The sequence below is a fragment of the Dipodomys ordii genome, unplaced genomic scaffold (genome assembly GCF_000151885.1).
Source record: "Dipodomys ordii isolate 6190 unplaced genomic scaffold, Dord_2.0 Scaffold8, whole genome shotgun sequence".
Lineage (NCBI taxonomy): Eukaryota > Metazoa > Chordata > Mammalia > Rodentia > Heteromyidae > Dipodomys > Dipodomys ordii.
Window position 1 is genome coordinate 27,889,531 of NW_012267224.1, and position 20,644 is coordinate 27,910,174.

Sequence of the window (20,644 nt, forward strand, 5' to 3'; positions counted from 1 at the left end):
TGTTGGGCATCTACCAGAGCTGCAATCAGAGACTTTGGAGCACAGGGTGGCTACAACTGCCATGGTTTCAGAGAGTAAGCTCTGAGAGAGGAGAGGAGCCTGGAAGAATGAATTCAAATCGAGACCATGATTTTCTGGGTGTGTGTGTCTGAGTGTGTGTGTGCATATGCGTGTGTGCCATGTGTGCCAGTCTTGGTCAGTCAAGGCCTGGGTGCTGTCCCTGAGCTATTTTACTCGAGGCCACAGCTCATTTCTAGCTATTTGCTGTTTAACTGGTTTGAAGCCAGCCTAGGCAGGAAAACCCTTGAGCCTCATATCTCTAGTTAACAACCAAAAAGCCAACGTGGAGTGCTAGCTTTGATAAAAGGTGTAAGGACTAGCTGGGCGCCGGTGGCTCACGCCTGCAATGCTAGCTACTCAAGAGGCTGAGATCTGAGGATCACCGTTCAAAGCCAGCCTGGGCAGGGAAGTCCGTGAGACTCTTATCTCCAATAAATCACTAGAAACCCGGAAGTGGTGCTGTGGCTCAAGTGGTAGAGCGCTCACCTTGAGCTGAAATGCGCAGGGACAGTGACCAAGCCTAGAGTTCACTGACCCAAAAAAAAAAAAATAAGTGCAAGGACATTGCTTAAACCCTGAGTTCAAGCTCCAGGACTAGCATACGCATGTACAAAATTCACAAAACTCATCTCAATTAATGGCTGGATGCAGTGGTGCCTGCCTGCCATTCCCAGTGTTACCGGAAAACACAAGGAAGATCACAGTCTAAACTGGTCTGAGAATAAAGTGAAAGCATTCATTGAAAATAGACTGCAAAAAGGGCCTGGAAACATGGCTCAAGGGCCTGCCTAGCAAGCTCAAGACCCCAAGTTCAATCTCCTCTACCACCAAAGAAAAGAAGAGGGGAGGGGAGGGGAAGGAAAGGAAGGGAAAGGGAAGGCAGGGAAAGGAAGGGGAGGGGAAGGGAGGGAAGGAAGGAAAGAAGGAAAGAAGGAAGAAAGCAGAGGAGGGGATAGAGGGAAGAAGAGGAGGATGAGGAGGGGAGAGGAACGGAGAGGGGAGGGGGGAGGGAAAGGAGGGTAGTCACAAATAGTGGCATGCGCCTGTAATGTCAGCACTCAGGAAGTGGCGGGAGGAGGATTATGAGGTCAGCCTGGGCTACATAGCAAGACCCAAAGTCTAGATAGATGTGTCTGAAGAGAAAAGCAAGACCCTATTCAAAAAGCAATGTCTCACTAGACACTACGTTGAAAATGAACGCAACTTGTGGATGTGGGTGGGAGGGAAGACTGAGAGCAAGGGAGGGGGTAACATTGTCCAAAAAGAAATGTACTCTATACCTAACTTATGTAACTGTACATCACTCTTTATAATTACATGAGAAAAGCAAAAAGGATTCACCTGGTAGAGCACCTTCCTAGCAAGCAAAAAGCCCTGAGTTCATATCCCAGAACCACCAACACACACACATACACAACCCAGACTGGGTGCTGGTGGCTCACACCTGTAATCTAGCTACTCGGAAGGCTAAAATCTGAGGCTCGTGGTTTTAAACCAGCCTATGTAGGAAAGTCCATGTGACTCTTAGCTCCCATTAATCACCCAAAAGAAAAAAAGCAGGAAGTAAAGCTATGGCTCAAGTGGTAGAGTGCTAGTTTTGAGCAAAAATGGTTAGGTCCTGAGTTCAAGCCTTAGGACCAGCACACACATACATACGTACACACAGCATAGCCAGGGGAAAAGGGGAGTGTAGGTGAGTGGACATGATCAGCGTGCTCTGCATCTGTCTGGAAATGTCACCATGAGCCCTCCCCACTTGCATAATTTTGTTTTAATAAGACTATACAGTGTAGGGGGAAACCAATATCCAGGCCTGGAGATGTAGCTCTGTGGTAGAGTGTTTGCCTAGTAGGCGCAAAGCCCTGGATTCTATCCCCAGCACTGGAGGAAAAAAAAAAAAAGAATGAAAATTCAAAATCTGAAAAATACTTCTGAAATGAAGAACTCAACAGATAGGTTTTTCACATACATTTTTCCCCTTAGCATACACTAGTATAGAAGGAAGAAAACAAAACGAAAACAAGGAAACTTACCTGTTGGAGGGTCCGTCAGTGTTCTAGCATCAGCACACTAGCTTGCGTCACCGGCTTACCATCACCAGCTTCCAGCACCTGAACAACTGGATTCAAACTACATCCAACCCATAGCAGTTGATCTTTATATGATCACTACACAGAAGGCATTCATCAAGGACAAGCCTACTTCCCTGAATTCCTCCATTGGTGGCCCCTGTCTATTCTAATTCTCTCAGAGTCCTTGCTTAAGACACAAAAGCTTTCCAATTTGATTGTAATATGAGAGAAACTCTTGCCTCTTATGGATCTGCAAATTACTTAATTAAAAAAAAAACGGGATGGGGAGACTTTCTGGGACACAACTGGTTGGGCCAACTCCTCTGGGCAGGGATTTTTCCACTTAAAAAGTGTTCAGCACCTTCTGTCCTAAATTTGGACAAGTCTGTAACCATCTTTAAGTTCTCCCAGCAGGTGATTCTCAGCCATGTTTCCCACCTCCTGTGTACCCATTGGCAGGAAGGGCCGCAGTATGGGAAGAGCTCCCTAGATGACACAGAGAACGTAGGTAGAACCAGCACCAGGGGCTCACACCTGTAATCCTTGCTACTCAGGAGACTGAGATGTAAGGATCATGGTTCAAAGCCAGCCTGGGCAGGAAAGTCCTTGAGACTCCAATGAACCATTCAGAAAACCAGAAGCAGAGCTGTGGCACAAAGTGTTAGAGCCCTGGCCTTGAGCAAAAGAGCTCAAGACAGCGACTAGGCCCCAAGTTCAAGCCCCACCACTCACACACACACACACACACACACACACACACAAACACACACACACGGGTAGAGTCCCCCAAGTCAAGAAGAACAGAAAACTGAGTTGCCAAAAGAAATGTATCATCCTAATACAATAAAACACATGCTTTGCATTCCAGGTCCTTCAACTATTCTATGGGCACCCGGGCTTTTTCCCATGACAGTATCTTTATCCCTGATGGGGGAGCAGAAAGTGAGCAGACAGTTCAAGCAATGTCACAGGACAACATCCTGGGCAAAGTCAAAACTCTTCAGGTAAGACAGCTTGAGCCCGGAGGGGCGGGGCCTGGCGGGGGAGGGAGGGGGAAGAGTCCCAGCCATTCTGTGAGTAATATGGACAGGAGGGGCCCAGACTGGCTCCTGGGGAGATCCTTTGGTCTCACAGAACCTCTCGCAGTTCTCTGGAAGCGACCTGGCCCCTGGCGAGAGGCCTGCACTCTGCCCACCTGCATGACGGTGCCTTCCTTTCCTCTCAAATGTTACTGGGTGTGGGAAGAAGCACCTGGCTTGGGGCTTGCATGGAGGACAGAGCTCCTAACCAGTACGCCAGCCCGAGATCGGTGATCCAGCCGCCTGGTGCAGGTTCATAGTCCAGGTCTCCAACGCCAGATGGCCAACATGGAGATGCTTTTTCCTGCTGTGCCTCTGTACGTGGCTCCCAGCCATGTCATCTCAGAGGCCCTTCACCAATCCCCTCCTGCTCCTGCAGTGTGGTAGTTTTCCTACCCAACATTGACTCGGCTGGTGACTGCCTAACAAGGAAAATAGAACAAAGCAATCCTTTACTAAGTATGAGTAAAATAACAGGGAAAACAGGAGCAGTACAACCACTTAGGGTCTGGCTACCTAGGTTCCACCCAGTGTTTGGGAGAATTCCTTCACTGGAGAGCAATGTCTAAGCCAGTGCTTCTATGGCAGGGGAGGAGGGGGGCGGGGGGAGGTCTCCCCAGATCTTGAACAGAACACTCGGGGATGATGAGCCCTCTACAATAATGAATGAGTGAATGAATGAATGGCCCAAGTAATTACCAATATAGTGATGCATGTGCTCAAAAGAAATCACCCACTTTCTTGAGATAATCTTTGCTTTCTACTAAGCAATAACCTGTTGGTAGCATATGGCAAATAGGGAAGCAGCAAACACCCTGGCACCACACCCAAACTTACCCAGGGCTTTATACCAGCATCCACCACTGGCCAGGGCCATGGTTCTACCTGCAGAGCCAGCCCATGCTGCCCTGCACATCCTAGCTTTCCTGAGCAGGCCGCTCTGTACTTGGTTCTAGCTAGCTATGCTCTTCCACTGGGTTTGGGCTCTGGAAAAGAGAACAATGTCTCACTTCCTATAGGTTGCTGCAGATGGCCAAGGAAAATCTGGTCTTTTGATTCCTGGCATATCATTCCCAGTAGGTTCCAAACCTCTGGCTTATCATATCATTATTTTTCTCAAAGGAGTGACGTGCAGAATCCTGTCCATGAAATAGCACTATTATAGAAGTATTATTCTGGAAGTGCTGTAAAAATAGATGGCAGCATGTTATCTTAAATGACATACACTCCGGCACATCACATGACATGCTATTCCCAAAATTGGAGTTAATAGCTGTAAAGCATAAGTCATTGTGCAGTGTTGAAAAATACAGAAACTTGAGAAAAATCTAAGTATTGTGCCAGGTGCCAGTGGTGCACACCTGAAGGACTGTAGGTCAAAGCCAGGCCTGACAGAAGAGTCTGAGAGACTCTAATGAGCCAATAAAAAATGCAGCTGCAGCTGTGACTCAAATCATGATTTTAACTAATCTGATTTCATAATTCATGAACTGTGGAACAATTAACTTCCCTGAAGCAACAATTCTGTTCACACAAAGAAAAGCATGGAAGGAGAGCAGAATAACGGTTTGAGGACTCTTACTTTTTGACAGTTTCTACTCACACAAGGTCTGCCTCAGTTTACCTCTGCTGCATGGATTCACAAGCTTTCCTTTCAGCTCAACAGTGATATTTAAAAAAAAAATAGAAAAGGCTTTGCTCTCCAAGGAGGGAAATGGGGGACCATTATAATAGCAAATGTAAATTTTGGAGTGACCTGAGATATAATTGTATCACCCCCAAAAGCCTATGTGTGCTTTATTTTTCAGTCGACTGAGCAGTATGCTCCTGGTAAGTGGTAGAGCGCCAGTCCCATCCTGAACTTGCATGAATGCTTTGCATTTTTCTACCACCACGTTATGCTGGTGTTGATGCTTAGTAAGCAGCATAAACGACCGCCCCTCGTCCACTCCAGCATGGAATGAGATGGTTTAGCTGTGTCTGAGGCATGTGTGTTTGTATGTCTGGAATTGTCTTTGTGTATATGTGTGCATATTTTTTTAAGGGAAAAGGAATCAATAACACTTATTTGACAAGAAAGATCCTGGATAACTGATTAGCCACTATCCCAAAGATCTTTTGAATTTCTACCTGAATGACATTTAAGGGTCTAAAAAGCCATTTACATATTACTTAAGAAACTGCCCAGCCCTTGGAGCCCTTGGACACCCACAGAAGGGCGGCTGTTAATGCCTGCCCTTGGGAAAGGTTGCCCCTGGTGTCCACATGGAGTCATTGCACCTGCAGTATTGGCTAATGGAACACAACACCAATCAGCTTGCCTTGTCCCCAATTACCTGAATCTACCACCTGCCAAACTTTCTGTAGCAAACAGATCTTTCTAAATAAAATGCACATATATTGTTTCTGGTTATAAAAATGTGCAAAGCAAGAACAAGTTTTGAATATACCAGACTCTGAGAACTCTATGTAAGAAATCAGTTGCTCTGTGAGCAGTAGGATGAAGACCATGTGAATGCATGAAGGAATTCATAAAATAGGAAGCACAAGTTGGGTCTCCACCACCTCTGGCTACGTGGCCCTGGGGGAAGTCATTTAACCCATGATACTCCCAGTCCCCACCTGAACAGCAGGGGTGCATATGACGGGGAATCTGGGGTCTGAGGTCTGTGATCTGGGTGAAGTCGCCGGGCACCTACTACGGCACTGGTGGCTTCACAAGCTTTGCATTTGGGCTGCAGTAAGTTTGCCATTGCCTTCAGCTTTCCAGAAGCACAGGGCAAGGAGGATGCCTGTTCATTTGAGATCAGAGCAGGCAGTGATGATAAAACTCAGGGGCAGCACATGTGAGGCCACAGGTGAATTTTTTAGAGTTATACACCACACCTTTATCAGCGAAATGTTTAGGTTATTTCTTAACCACAGTTCTTGGGTCTAAGAAGAAAACCTCTATCCTTGGTAGCTAGTGAGTCAATTGAGCTAGACTTCACCTAAAAATACCAAAAGTATTCACGTTTTTCTGAGAGCAGGCATCTTTAAATGGGTATGCTGCTTGCTTCTTTCTTTACAAATTGCTTTCACCATAGAAATATGTACAATTCTCACAAGAAGACAGCCACTTTCTTTTTTTCCCCTTGGCTTTACTCTTAAAGATATGGGCTGAAGAATGGCTGTGAAAAAATCTGGGAAGTTCTAGATACTGGCAATGTGAAAGCTGCAGAATATGATGTTTTTGGCATTTTCCACACCATAGGAACCCGCTTCATGAATATGGATGAGCATTCCTGTAATATCGTTCTCTGACATTCCATATTGCAACAAAATGGCCCAATGTGAATGAATAAAATATAGTTCCTTTCAGGCCACATTCCAGTCTCAACAGTAATGCTATTCATAGCCACCAGCAGCACAGACTGTCAGTATATGCACAAATCTCCACTCTTTCCTGGTTATAATTGCAGTGTGTATAAAGACAAGTATTTATTTATTTAAATGTATATTTGTATATAAATGCATATATAAATACATAAAATCCAGTTCTCTACCCCGCTCTTCCTGTTCGAGAGAGACAGAGAGAGAGAGAGAGAGAGAGAGAGAGAGAGGGGAGAGTGTTAGTTTCTCTCTCTAAACTTAAGGGCCAGCCTAATTTTCAGTAGTTGTTCACTTATACTTACTGTCATGATAATGCTTGGAGAGAGGCTAAATTGATTTTTTAAAAGCCATATGTATCCATGTTTTTTGAATTCAAGTGACACCTGAGATTGCCAGGTAGATTTTAGCAGTAATCTTTCCATTGTTGACATGTCTCACAAAATGTCACAACAGTCCAGTCTCCTTTGGAAGCTGTAGGAGGAGGCATTTGGAGAAGGAACCTGGGGGGGGGGGGGAGGGCACATAAGTGGCTGGGGAAGAGTCTGGGCTAGGGTACCAAAAGACCAGTGGCCATGGCCCTGGAACCTAAGTCCTGGTCTCCTCCCAGCTCTCATACTGACAGCTGCAGGGCCTGCGTGTGAGAATAGTCCTTTGTCTGGACACAGACTCACCCTACTGCTTCCTCATTCCAGCCACCACGCCCCTCCAGCTCTCAGCCCTCCCCTTCCCACTCCCCCAGCCCCCAGCCCCAATCTGGTCTCCCTAGGAGATTCCAAAGCAGCCTCTGTGGTAGAGTGTACATTTTCAGACTCCACGTAACAGCATTGTGCTGCTTTTGCCAGGAGGAACATACATGTCACATCAATCAGCCCTTTGACAAGCACGCCTAGTGTACTCCCGCCCCCCCCTTCTTGTCCTCTTTGTTCCCTCTGTCTCCTTTCTTCCCTGTGCATTTCCTCTCCCTCCTCCACTTCATCCCTGCCTCTTCCCACACCCCTGTCCATCTTCCAGCAGTGAGATTTCCCTCCACAGCGCTCATGACATCTCTGGGCGCTGTTTCTGGCTAGCCTGTGACTGTATTTGGCCACCTTCATTTTTGTCTCTTAAAGTATCAGGATGGGTCTGTGTTCTAAAACAAGCCCCACGGCAGGGAAAATATCAGCCTATTTGTTCTTTTTTTTTTTTGCCATGAAGGCAAAAATAATACAATGGCTGTAGAAGATAAGCCAGCAAGTGTGTTAGGAATTATTCTTTCCATTGGCGGTATAAAGAATGCCATCTTCTTGGCGGGCCAGTGGATACCACAGGACAGCAAGGAGGAGGAATGGATTGGAGCGCCCTACAGCACAGTAGGGCAGCTAGTGTTGACAATGGATTGCACATTGCAAACAGCTTGAAAAGAAACCTTATCACAATCGCAGCCCAGACAGCTGAGAACTGTTCCAGATGGCGGGACAGGTTGCCAAGCACCCACATGGGATCCTGACACGCTCTATGCAGGCGCTGAAGCAGCACACTGGTCTCTAGTAATTCACGCACTCTGGAGGCCAAGGTAGGAGGAAGGCGAGTAACTGGCTAGCCTGGGGTAAACAGTGAAGTTTTGTCTCAAAAAAAAAAAAATCAAGAAAAGCACTGGGTGCTGGTGGCTCACACTTGTAATCCTAGCTACTTAGGAAGCTGAGATCTGAGGATCACAGTTCAAAGCCAGCCCAGGAAAGGAAAATCCATGAGACTCTTATCTCCTGTTAATCACCAGGAAATTGGAAGTGGCATTGTGGCCAAAGGTACAGTGCTAGCCTTGAGCAAAAAAGCTCAGGGACAGCGCCCAAGCCCTGAGTTCCAGCCCCATGACCAACAAAAAGAAAGGAAGGAAGGAAGGAAAAAAATCAAAAAAAGAGAGGGAGATGGGCAAGGAGAAAGAAAGAGGAAGGGAGGGAAGGAGGAAAAGAAGAGGGAGGAAAGGAAAGGAGGGAGGGAGGAAAAGAGGGAGGGAGGGAGGGAGGGAGAGGCTGGCCTGCTGGCTCAGAGCTCAGTCATTTTGGATCACTGGCAGATTCTACCATCAGGAAGTCCCTCCAGTCCAGGGGGGCTGAGGCCAGTTTGCCGTTCCTGGCCACCATTCCCCGGGGCAGGCTGGGCTGGCAGATCTTCTGCCTAGGTTTCCCACCCCTCCCCACAGGGCAGCAGTGAGCTGGACCTGTGGCTACGTGACTCCATGTCCTCTGTCTGACTCCATTGGCTGTTCTAACTGTGCCTGCTTATTGACCTGCTTAGAGTAGATACTAACTGCTGCTTCCTGCTGCACCTGTTTCTGGAAGACACCCCTTTTTCAGCACCCTCCACCCTTGGGGCTGCTGAAGCTGTCCTTCCCTGGCTGACCACGGGCTTTGGATGTGCGCTCCCCTCCTGCGGAACTGAGTCAGGCGCAGACTGGGGTCCCAGCGTCTGGAGTGCCAGCCCTTGCCTTGACATGCTCCTGACTTGGCATGTGGGGGTCCCGCAAGGTGGGGGAGTGGGGAAAGCATCTCTGGCTCATCTCTGTCATGTGTCTGCAGTCTCACTACCCACCAGGCCAAGGCTGATGGGAAGCTGGGACCAAGCAGGGGAGATCTGGGGAGATTTGGTTCCGTGGCGTTCTAAGACGGGGAATTCTGCCAGGGAACTCCAGATGCATTAAACATGCTGCATCATCTCTTTATGTAATTGCCCTGCAGGGAGGAAGTGCAACATCAGATTTATGAGGGCCACTGAAGCGCATTCAAGTAACCCTGGGTGTGATTTTGCAGGGCCTGAGCTCAGATTCCTTTGGGGTCACTCATTCCTTCCACAAGCGTGGGACACTCATCTGCTGGCACTACAGTGGGTTACAGTAGTTTGCTAAGGGTCTCTGGAAGTGCATAGGATTAAACATGAGCCTGATTAAAGATGAAGAGCAACTCATCTCTGGAGGCTTATAAAGCCAGTGAAACCCAGGTACCAGCATCTAGAGAACTGATGCTGAGCAGGGGGTGCATTTACCACACCTCAGGAGACACGGGGCAAGCGGGCGATCATTTTCCTTTTCGAATCCTGCCCTTGCCTCGTTCCCAACTCTATTCACCTTTCAATTTCTACACGTTTTTCTTCCCTTCTGCTGGGCCTTCCAGCTGCCACTTCTCACTAGAAATCAGTTGCGCCTCGGTCCTTATTCTCTAACTTGTCTTGATGCCCTGTTTCAAGATGGGTAGAGGCGGGGCATAGATGTCTCACACCTGTAAACCTAGCTATTCAGGGGGCTGAGATCTGAGGATCAAGGTTCAGAGCCAGCCCGGGCAGGCAAGTCCATGAGACCCTTATCTCTGATTAATCCGTCAACGCCAGGAAGTAGAAGGTGGCTCAAGTGGCAAAGTGCTAGCCTTGAGAAGAAGGATCCTTGAGATCAAGGCCCAGTACTGGCCTGCGCATTTACGCACACACACATGCACGCGTGTGCACACACACACATTATAAAGAAGTCCAGATTGTTCTCTTCCCCTTGTGTGACTCCAGCATTGACTGAGGAAAGACTCGCTGGCCCTGACTCTCTTCCCCTTGCCACTTTCACTGTGGCTGTGCCCTGCTGGACCTGAGGGTCCACCGGGGGCTGGTGGGAAGGTGGCAGAAGTATAAGGATTCCTGGGAGAAGCATCTAGAAGGAGCCAGAGTGCTCCCGTGCAGCATCCAGCCTGTAACTGCCGTGTAACTGTCTTCCCTACAGTGTTTTTGTACTTTCAAAAGACTCTTTTTCAATATTTAGATTACTCAGAAGTCAAAATCCCAGGTGGCTCACGCCTGTCCTCCTAGCTACTCAGGAAGCTGAGATCTGAGGCTCACTGTTCAAAGCCAGCCTGAGGCAGGCAAGTCTTTGAGACTCTTCTCTCCAGTGAATCACCAAAGAGCTGGAAGTGGAGCTATGGCTCCAGTGGTCCAGTGCTAGACTTGAGCAAAGAAGTTCAAGGATTGTGCCCAAGCCATGAGTTTAAGACCCATTATTCACACACACACACACACACAGAATTTTAAAAACCACGCGTTCTAATTTTGGCCATGAAATAGACTCCCCGAATCTATTGGAAAATGGCAGCATTTCCATGCAAGAGATAGCTGATGACAAAGGTCCAGGCTTAAAGATGGACTGCCCCCTTCCCTGGCGCAGCAGGGTGTCGGGAGAGCTGCCGCTGCCCTGGCCACGCCTCAGTGACCCCTAGCTATGCTGCAGAACCTGCCTGGGGACCCGGGCCTGCCTTGCTGCTTCAGAACCTCTTTCTCTTGTGTTTCTCCCCAGCGACAGTTGGGCAAGAATATCAAGTTTGGGCAGCGGCCATCCAATGCCATTCCTATGAAGAAGGCTGGCAGTGGAGAAGCTGGCTCAGAAGAGGACTTGTTTCTGACCAGTCCCATGGAAATCGTCACTCAGCAGGACGCTGTCCTCTCAGATTCGGAGAACAAAGTAAGTCTCCTCCAGGGATTGGCTTGATGACTCAAAGCCAGGGCTGGAGGCTGCTCAGGGACCGGGGTGTCTGAGGAGCCTGAGGGGGGTACTGATGAGCAGTAGAGGGGACTGGGTGGGGGAAGGGCTTCTGATGAGAGACCCAGGGCTGAGAATACTTCTTAGGCAAGTGTGCTGGCCCGGGTCCAATGAGGAGAGGACAGGGAAGGAGAAGGAACAGGGCCTTTGCACATGCTGTTGTCAGTGACTTCCACATACCCCTCAAGGCTCGGGCTGTGCCCACCTCGTCTGGGAAAGGCCAACCTCGCCTTTTTTCCAGCGACATTGTCTCCTTTTGGTGTGTCCTCATCACTCGCACATCGGAGCCCTCGTGCGTGTAACTGTTTCTTTCCTGTCTTTAAATGCTGACGTCTTGCAGACAGATGGGGCCTCACACATCTGTGTGTCTCCGGGAGGTAGCCAAGGCCTGCTTTGTAACACAGAATCGCTACTTGTCATAGTGGACTGGGAAATGAAGCAAAGAAAAGCAGAGGGACTCAGTGAGACAGAGCCCACCCTACCAGCCAGCTCCGGTCCCCTTGGGGTGGAAAGCAGTCACATTCTAGACCTTGCTGCCTAAATGGGATCAGTGGATGCTTTCACTTATTTATTTATTTCTTGTAGTGCTGATAGTTGAACCCAAGGGCTCACGATAGATGCGTGATAGATGGGTGCTTGCCACTTTTGCTTATCTTTTGTTTTTGAGATTGATCTCACTAATTTTGCCTAGGCTGACCTCAAACCATAACCCTCCTACATATGCCTCCTGAGTAGCCGGGGTTATAGGTGTGTGTCACCATACCCAGCTCTGGTGATACTTTTGCGGAACTATCTTGAGCATATCCTCAATTAAGAGTTCTTCTAGCAGCAAAAGGGATGTTCTCAGGCAGCTAAGAGACAAAGATTCTGCAGGTAAGGGATGGCTTTTCAAGTGTTAGAAAGACAGAGAGAGAGAGAAGGATGGAGAGAGGGAAAGAGAGATAGAGAAGGGCAGAAGAGAGAAGGGGAAAGAAGGAAGGGAGGGAGGAAGGGGGGAGGGAGGGCGGAAGGAAGGAAGGGAAGGAAGGGGGGAAGAAGGAAACATTTTCTTGACATTATCAACGTGCCTGAAATTTTGGTTGGTGCTGTTCAAACAAGCATGCCTCAGAAGAAATCATGTGAGTTATCAGCTAATCTGGTTATAAAGAAAGTAAGACGGTACAAGAGCAAAGAGAGGAAGGGAAGGGGACTTCTACCCCACTTAGTGTCTCTGCCAGGCCTGACTGATGGCCCTCCACATGCAGCCCCCACCCCCTGTGGGTAGCAGGCAGCGCTTCTGATCTCCTCGGAAGGGAGCGCTGTGGCCTGGGGAAAGAGACAGGCTCTTTGATCCACAGACCTTGGCTTAGATGTGGGAGTTATGGAGACAAGCAAGATTTGCCACCGGCCAACTCCAAGTAGCTCACGCCATACACAGACCAACGTGTAGGCAACTATGATGGATGCAGATCAAGAAACCTAAGGCAGTGCCAAGGAGAGTCACTTAGTGGGAGGTTTAGGTGTAGGGCTGGGAAGAGGCAGAGGGCTGAGTGAGAACAGAGGGCCCAATGGGACGGAGCTCATCCAGAGAGGACCAGGAAGCTGGCCAGTGTGGCTGGGCGGAGGCTGGGAAGAGCCGGTGACAAAGGCAGATGGAGCTGAGAATGGGGAAAGGGAGGGATTCTATGCTGAAGACAGTCAGGAGCCTCGGAGTCATTTTCAGCATAGAAGTCACAGTCGGGTCTGTGTGTTCTACATGTCGTTCTGTGGTGTGTAGAGGGGACTGTGGTACAGCAAGCTGACTTGGTGGCACTGGAAGGAAAGATAAGAAATGGCACCACCAGGCAATAGTGGCTCACACTTGTAATCCTAACAACTCAGGAGGCTGAGATCTGAGGATCAAAGTTAAAAGCTAGCCTGGATGTAAAGGTCTATGATACTCTTATTTGCAATTAATCAGCAAAAAGCACCGAAGTGGACGTGTAGCTCAAGTGGTAGAGCACTCACCTCGAGCAAAAAGTGCTGAGGGAGAGCTGAGGTAAGAACCAAGGCCTGGAGTCCAAGCTCCAGGACTAGCACAAAAAGAAGGAAGAAAGGAGGGAGGGTGGGAGGGAGGGAGGGAGGGAGAGAGAGAGAGAGGGAGAGAAAGTGTGACAACTCAAGATTTAGGGTTTAGGGTTAGGGCTGGGAGTGTGGCTTAGTGGTAGAGTGCTTGCCTAGCATGCATGAAGCCCTGGGTTCGATTCCTCAGTACCACATACACAGAAAAAGCCAGAAGTGGCACTGTGGCTCAAGTGGTAGTATATTAGTCTTGAACAAAAAGAAGTTCAGGGACTGTGCTCAGGCCCTGAGTTCAAGCCCCAGGACTAGCAAAAAGAGAAAGAAAGAAAGAAAGAAAGAGAGGGAAGGAAGGAAGGAGAGAAAGAAAGAAAAGAGAGAAAAAGAGAGAGAGGAAGGAAGGAAGGAAGGAAGATAGATTTGAGGTTTATTAAGACATCCAGTTTGGGGGTGGGGGCAGGAATACAAGAGGGGGAACCCCAATGCATGCATAAGACATAGATTTGTGAATCTTGAACCTTTATCTGACATTCTGTGTTTTTAGACCCTTCCTACTCTTTCACATTCTCTTCCTCTGCTTGTGGCAACTTCTCACCCATTGCTCAAAGAGAGGTTTGGCAGGGAAAGGGCAGAAGGCAGCCAATGAGGCCCCAAACCCAAGGCAGGCGCCCCATGTGAAACTCAGCCCTGTTTCCCGGGTACAGTGGCCGCTGAGCAGCCCCTTAGCCATGGAGAGAACCACAAGGACTGTGGCTGGTGTGTCCCCCTTGCTGGCACCGTCCCCAGCACGACTGTGCGGCCTGTGGGGTGGCTGCACCCATGTGGAGGACAGGGCACATCTGGTTCTTTGCCCACCATTTCCCGTGCCTGCCTTTGACTTTCACACTCTCCACTGTTGCAGTCCAGCGATCCACCCGGCTCTCCGAGTCCTCTGAACCTCCCCGGTGCCGGAAGTGAAATGGAAGACAAGGTAACAGGACCCCAACTTCTTCGCAGAGCTTCCTTCCTTTTCCTTTCTTTTTCCTTTCGGTTTGCTTCCTCATTTTCCGTTCCTCGGTGTTGGCTTCCTGTGTCCTTCCTTCCACATGTAACCAGTAGCACAAGTGTTTCCTTGACAACACAACTGCTAGAACTGAAGCTGGCTCGGAAAAATAGCCAGGAAAAATAAAATAAATAAATAAGCACTGGCTATTTTCAAGGTAGCGTTTTGCTTTATGTACAGGCTGGCCTGGACTGTGAGTCTCCTATTTGTGCTTCCCTATGTGGCTGAGGGCGACAGGTGCCCACAGTTATACTTACAATGAAATAACAAACAGATGTGTTATCTGGGATACCAGACTTGCATCGCCACTTCCAACCAATAGTTGAGATCAAGTTTCCTGAACTTCTTTCTGACCAGGCAGGCCTTGAACGATCATCCTTCTATCTCTACATCCCAGGGAGCTAGGATTTCAGCCTGAAGCCACCATGCCCAGCTAGCAAGATAACTACACAGATACTACATACATATATATACAAATATAGATATATGCACACAGTAGTATAAAGTTATATATATAGTTTTATGTATATATAGTTTTTATATAACATGGAAATATTACATATATGTAACATATACACACATATATATGTGTATGCACACACATAAATATATAGCATTTTTATGTCACATTTAAACTTTAAGTTTTCCTGCAGCCTAGAGTTGGTACCTCCTCCCTCAGGGCTACTCAAGCAGGAGCTCACCTACTCTGATGGGGACCTCTCATCTCTTCTCAACAATAGCTCAGAATTGACACCCATTGTAAAAGTAACCATACATAAATGAGAAGAAAGCTTAAGGCTAGAAGTATTTTTCAGTACTTCTTGCCATCAATTCCTGTGTACCAGATGTCCATTTTGCTCTTGGAGCTAGCTTGCTCTTTTATCATTTGTGCATAAATATGAAAGATCATTGCAAGTCAAACCCTTTGACTAAACCTCATTCACTCCACCTGAACGTGGGCCTGTCTGGCTCTGCCCTGGGCTGTGGACTTATATGTAGGGCTGAGAGCGCCCCCTGCTGCACGTTGGCTTGGAGGAGCAGGAGGCCTTTCTCCTCTAAATTCTCTATACTATCAGGCGTTCATCCTACCATCTCATGCATCATTGTGGACTCTTACTCAGGTTGTCCTGCGGTCACCCTAATCTTTTGCACTGTGAGTGGTTGGTTAGTCTGAAGCTGTGACTTTTGAATGATTGCACCTGTACTCCAGAACTGTGGACTGTTCTGTAGTTCATTCTTTGAGGAATAGCACCTGCCCCTTGGGTACATTTTTGCCACTCATTCCCCCCGACACACACCCCCAGGGCCCTTCTTTTTTCTTTTAGCCTTTTGGTGACTCCATACTATGTAACTTTAGAGTGACAAAACATTCTTTTTTGAGATGGCATCTCCATATGTAGCTAGGCTGCCCTTAAACTTCAACCCCTTTGCCTTAGCCTCCTGGGATTACAGGCACAAACAGTTTCACCTGGCCCAAAATATTTTTTTTTTTACTGATTATGAAAGTCAGATACTAAGCATAGAGATTATATTATTCCTTCAACAAATAGGGATTGAACATTTATCAACTGAAGTTTGCTACTTGGGCATAAAAGAGACTGATACAAAGTTAAGAAGATAACTTCTCGTCTCATAGGAACTTGGTCCTTTGTAGGAGATAAGCATGTAACCATGTCTGAGAGGTACTAATTATTTTAGGCTTTGTGGTCACATGACTGCAACTCTACTGTTCTCCTTCATGCTATTCTTCCTTTGTGGCACAAAATCAGCCAAGTTGATGGGCCCGGATGTGGGCACCAAAGCATGTTGTGCTCAGGCTTTGTTGCTTATCATTCAGAGTTAGAAACCTAGTCCTGGAAAGGCTTTTTTTTTTCAGTCATGGGTCTTGAATTCGAGTCTTTAGCACTATCCCTGAGCTTTTGTGCTCAAGGCAAGTGCTCTACCATTTTGAGCCACAGTTCAACTTCTGGATTTCAGGTGGTTAATTGGAGATAAAGAGTCACAGACTTTTCTGCCTGGGCTGGCTTCCAATTGCAGTCCTCAGATCTCAGCCTCCTAAGTAGCTAGGATTATAGACATAAGCCACCAGCACCTGGCTTTTAACTAAACTTTACAGTGAATACAAGTAGATATCCTGGTACAGCCCCTTCCCATGGTACTGGAAATTGAAATCAGGGCCTTGAGCTTGCACCAAGCCTTTTTGCTTTAGTTTTGTTTTCCAGATAGAGTCTCATGCTTTTGTCCAGGATCATCAGCCTTGGACTAAAATCCTCCTCCCCCGGCCTCCTGAGTAGCTGGGATTACAGCTAGGAATCACCACTCCCAGCAACATCTTGTCTTTTGATTCCAAAGCCAAGGTTTATTTCACTGTAGCAGTAAGCTCTTCTGCACTCTGGTGTTCCCTAGGTCTGACCAAGTGTAGAGGCCAATATGTGCTACCATTCTGGGATTCCCTGTAGGCTGCTTTCTGCTCCAAACTGACTTTCTGTCTTAATCTGCACCGTAGGTTGCTCCAGTTAAACCTTCTCGTCCAAAAAGGCATTTCTCTTCTGCGGGTACCATTGAGAGTGTCAACCTCGACGCCATCCCCCTGGCCATCGCTCGTCTGGACAACAGTGCCGCCAAGCACAAACTGGCTGTTAAGCCAAAAAACCAGAGGGTGTCAAGGAAGCACAGACGGCTTGCCCAGGTGTGTAATGCCCGTCCTGGCTGAGCAGACGTCCTTGCCTGCTGGACACTGATGTTACCAAGGGGGTTGTGGCTGGAATACAGACATCAAAGGATGTAGCTGTCTAGCCATGGGGGAGCATAGACAGCACTGCTGTGGATGATCAGCTGTTTCCCTCCTATAGTCCTTCCTGTCTGGAGGCTGGTGAACTTCAGAGGGGAAGTCACCTGTGGGGCGCGGTGGGACCCAGATGCCTTGTGTTTGCATTGCAGAAGAATGATGGACTGGTGCAGTATTACTTAGTCAGAAGGTCTGCAGTCGGATTAGGCTGACTCACAGCTTCAGGGGACATTGCTGGAGCCCAACTCTCTGTTTTACTCATCTCCTCATACTGGGCTATTAGTTTTATTGTTAATTCATAATGATAAGAAAAGGGAATGACAAAGGAATGGGAGAGCAATACATAAAGATTTATTTAACTCCAGTCCTGGGGCTTGAACTCAGGACCTGGACTGTCCTTGAGTTTTTGTGCTCAAGGCTAGCACTCTACCATTTGAGCCACAGATCCACTTCTGTTTTTTTTTTTTTTTTGGTGGTTAATTGGAGATAAATCTCACAGCTTTCCTGCCCAGGCTGGCTTCAAAGTTCAGTCCCCAGATCTCAGCCTCCTGAGTAGCAAGGAGTAGGCACAAGCCACTGGCAACCAGTAATTGCATTTTTATTAAGTAGTTGTACAGCGGATTTGCCATCCCACAAACCAATTTACAAATACTATGGATCTTGATCCATGTCATCCCTTTCATCATTTACCTCCTTCCCTCCAACCCAACTACTCCTCTCATTTTTTTTTTTTTTTGCTAGTCCTGGGGCTTGAACCCAGGGCCTTGCCTCTGTCCCTGGGCCTCTCTGCGCTCAAGGCTCTTTGTGCTCTATCGCTTGAGCCATAGCACCACTCCCTGCTTTTTCTGTGTATGTGGTACTAAGGAATTGAACCAGGGCTTCATGCATACTAAGCAAGCACTCCACCACTACGCCACATTCCCAGCCACAATTTTAATTTCATAGGATATGTACAGAACATTATGACTGTATCTTCCCACTCCTTCCTCTCTAAGATGAAGAAGTTCTTGAACCTGGGCTTGAACTTAGGGCCTGGGCATTGTCTCTGAGGTGTTTTTTTTTTTTTTTTTTTTTTGCTCAAGACTAGTATTCTCCCACAGCTCCATTGCCAGCTTTTAATTGGAAATGAGTCTCTCAGGTTTTGTCTGCCTGGGCTGGCTTCAATCTGCAATCCTCAGATTTCAGCCTCCTGAGTAGCAAGGATTAGGCAGCTAAGATGAAGTGCTTTATCCAGCCCTTCCTTGCTTGTGAGTTGACCAGCACAGTACTCTCCTTACCTACAAAACAGGCTCCATGCCTGTACTTTTTTCTATGCCGCTGATATAAATTAGGCACAGAGACGAACAAAAACATTAAGAATTATAACAGTGTACTGTAATAAAAGTTATTTGAAACATATGAATTGCTTCTGGGAATATTGGGAAAATGGAGGAGAATGGAAAAGGAGTAGGCCGGACTCGATCACCAACAGGCGAGGACTGTTTATTGAGGAACAGCGAGGGGCACAGAGCTTCCGCAGGTTTGGAGGTTATGCAACAGAGCTGGGACAGGGACTGGATTTTTTTTGGGGGGTGGGGTGGGGAGTCCGGTCATGGGGCCTGAACTCTGGGCCTGGGCGCTGTCCCTCAGCCCTTCAGCTCAAGGCTAGCGCTCTACCACTTGAGCCACAGTGCCACTTCTGGCTTTTTTCTTTTTGCTTATGTGGTGCTGAGGAATCGAACCCAGGGCCTCATGCATGCAAGGCAAGTGCTCTACCACTGAGCCACCTTCCCAGCCCCAGGGACTGGATTTTAATGAGTCTGAGCCAGGAGGCAGAGGTTAATGAGAAAGCCACCAGGTCAAGGGAGAGTGGGGGGTTTTCATTTGGGCCCACCATGAGAAGTGGATTGCCCTGCCAATACATCAAACAAGTTGGCACATCAAGCAAGTTCACACATACCTGGGATTTCGCCTGGCATCTGTATGTGACTGGTACAATAGGGTCAGTCCTTCATAAAATGATTGGGCCAAGAGTGGAGCAGCAAGTCCTTCATATAGGATCTTTGGATCCATAAAAAGAATTGGGCTGAGAAGGGAGTAACATGGAGTTATGAGAATGAAGCAGGTTCCTATACAAAGCAGATTCCCATCAAATGTAATATTTGGTTGCGCTTAAGTAATAACTGAGAGAAGGAAATCTCAGTCAGAAGAGAGGCTGCTAGAGGGCTAGATGCAGCCCCTAAAGGAACACGGGTCCCAAGGAGATTAGGGCCATCTGCATTGTGAGCTAGAGGAGTGAGGAGTGTCTGTGCAAAAGGTCAAAGGCTAACTGTGTCCCTTCCTCCATGCTAGGACCGACAAAATGACACAGGCATCTTGGAGAGTCAGTCGTCACTGGACCAGAACGGGCACCAAGGAGAAGACAAGCCCATCTGTCATGAAGAGGAGCCAGAGCCCCTGGACTCGGAGGAAGAGAAGAGATGCCAAGAAGACTACTGGCGAGAGCTTGAGGCCAAGTGCAGACGGCAAAAGGCTGAAGCCGCGGAGAAGAGACGCCTAGAAGAGCAGAGGCTGCAGGCACTGGAGAGAAGGCTGTGGGAAGAGAACCAAAGGCAGGAGCTCCTGCAAGAGGAGGCTGAGGAGGAAGGCCTGCAGGAGGGCCTGAAGCTGGAGTCAGAAAGGGGACAGCAGCGGGGCCTGGAGGAACAGAGCTGCCAAGAGCAAGAGCAGAGGGAGCAGGAGGCTCAAGAGCACTTGGAGGCTGCAGAGCAGAGGTGTCTATGGGAGGAGGCCCAGCAGCTGGAGGGGCTGAGGTGGCAGGAGGCAGAGAGACAGCGGCAGGAAGAAGAAATGAAGGAGACCCAAAGGCTTGAGGCCCTGAAGGCTCAGCAACAGGAGGCTGAGAAGCGGAGGCTGGAGGAGGAGGCCAGGAGGCTGAAGGAAGAGGAGACCCGAAAGCTGAAGGAGGAGGAGGCCAGGAGGCTTGAGGAGGAGGCCAGGAGGCTGGAGAAGGCCAAGAGGTTGGAGGAGGAGAAAGCCAGAAGGCTGGAGGAAGAGAAGGCCAAGAGGCTAGAGGAAGAGAAGGCCAGGAGGCTGGAGGAAGAGAAAGCTAGAAGGCTGGAGGAAGAAAAAGCCAGGAGGCTGGAGGAAGAGAAAGCTAGAAGGCTGGAGGAGGAGAAGGCCAGGAGGCTGGAGGAAGAGAAAGCTAGAAGGCTGGAGGAAGAGAAGGCCAGGAGGCTGGAGGAGGAGAAGGCCAGGAGGCTGGAGGAAGAGAAAGCTAGAAGGCTGGAGGAAGAGAAAGCTAGAAGGCTGGAGGAAGAGAAGGCCAAGAGGCTGGAGGAGGAGGCCAGGCTTCAGGAGCTGGAGGAGGAGAGGCTGCGGCGGCAGGAGCAGGAGGAGGCTGGGCAAAGGGAAAAGCTAAGCAAGCATGGGGAGATGGAGGCAGGGAGGCCGGAAGGAGACAGGCCCGCGCAGCCGTCCAGCCCGACGCACAGTGACCCGGAGGAGAGGCCGGAAGACCGAGGAAGCCCGGCACCCCAACGGCAGAGCGGAAGCCGGGAGGAGCTGCAGGGCGAAGAGGCGGAGGCGGCCGACCGTCCCGGGACGGAGGGCCTGGGAGCAGGACCGCGGCGGCCGGCGGAGGCGGACCGGGAGCGGCGGGTGGAGGAG

At 48.7% G+C, this 20,644-nt stretch overlaps 1 protein-coding gene across 1 annotated transcript in view; it reads left to right on the top strand.

The window, feature by feature from the left end:
• The first annotated feature begins 3,016 nt into the window (after nt 1–3,016).
• The window catches only part of Kiaa1211 (KIAA1211 ortholog), a 24,460-nt gene continuing 6,832 nt past the window's right edge, over nt 3,017–20,644 (top strand). The window contains exons 1-5 of the mRNA XM_013008925.1: nt 3,017–3,136; nt 10,887–11,051; nt 14,068–14,136; nt 16,715–16,897; nt 19,328–20,119. Of these exons, the coding sequence (XP_012864379.1) occupies nt 3,017–3,136; nt 10,887–11,051; nt 14,068–14,136; nt 16,715–16,897; nt 19,328–20,119 (1,329 nt within the window). The remainder of the gene's footprint in view (nt 3,137–10,886; nt 11,052–14,067; nt 14,137–16,714; nt 16,898–19,327; nt 20,120–20,644) is intronic.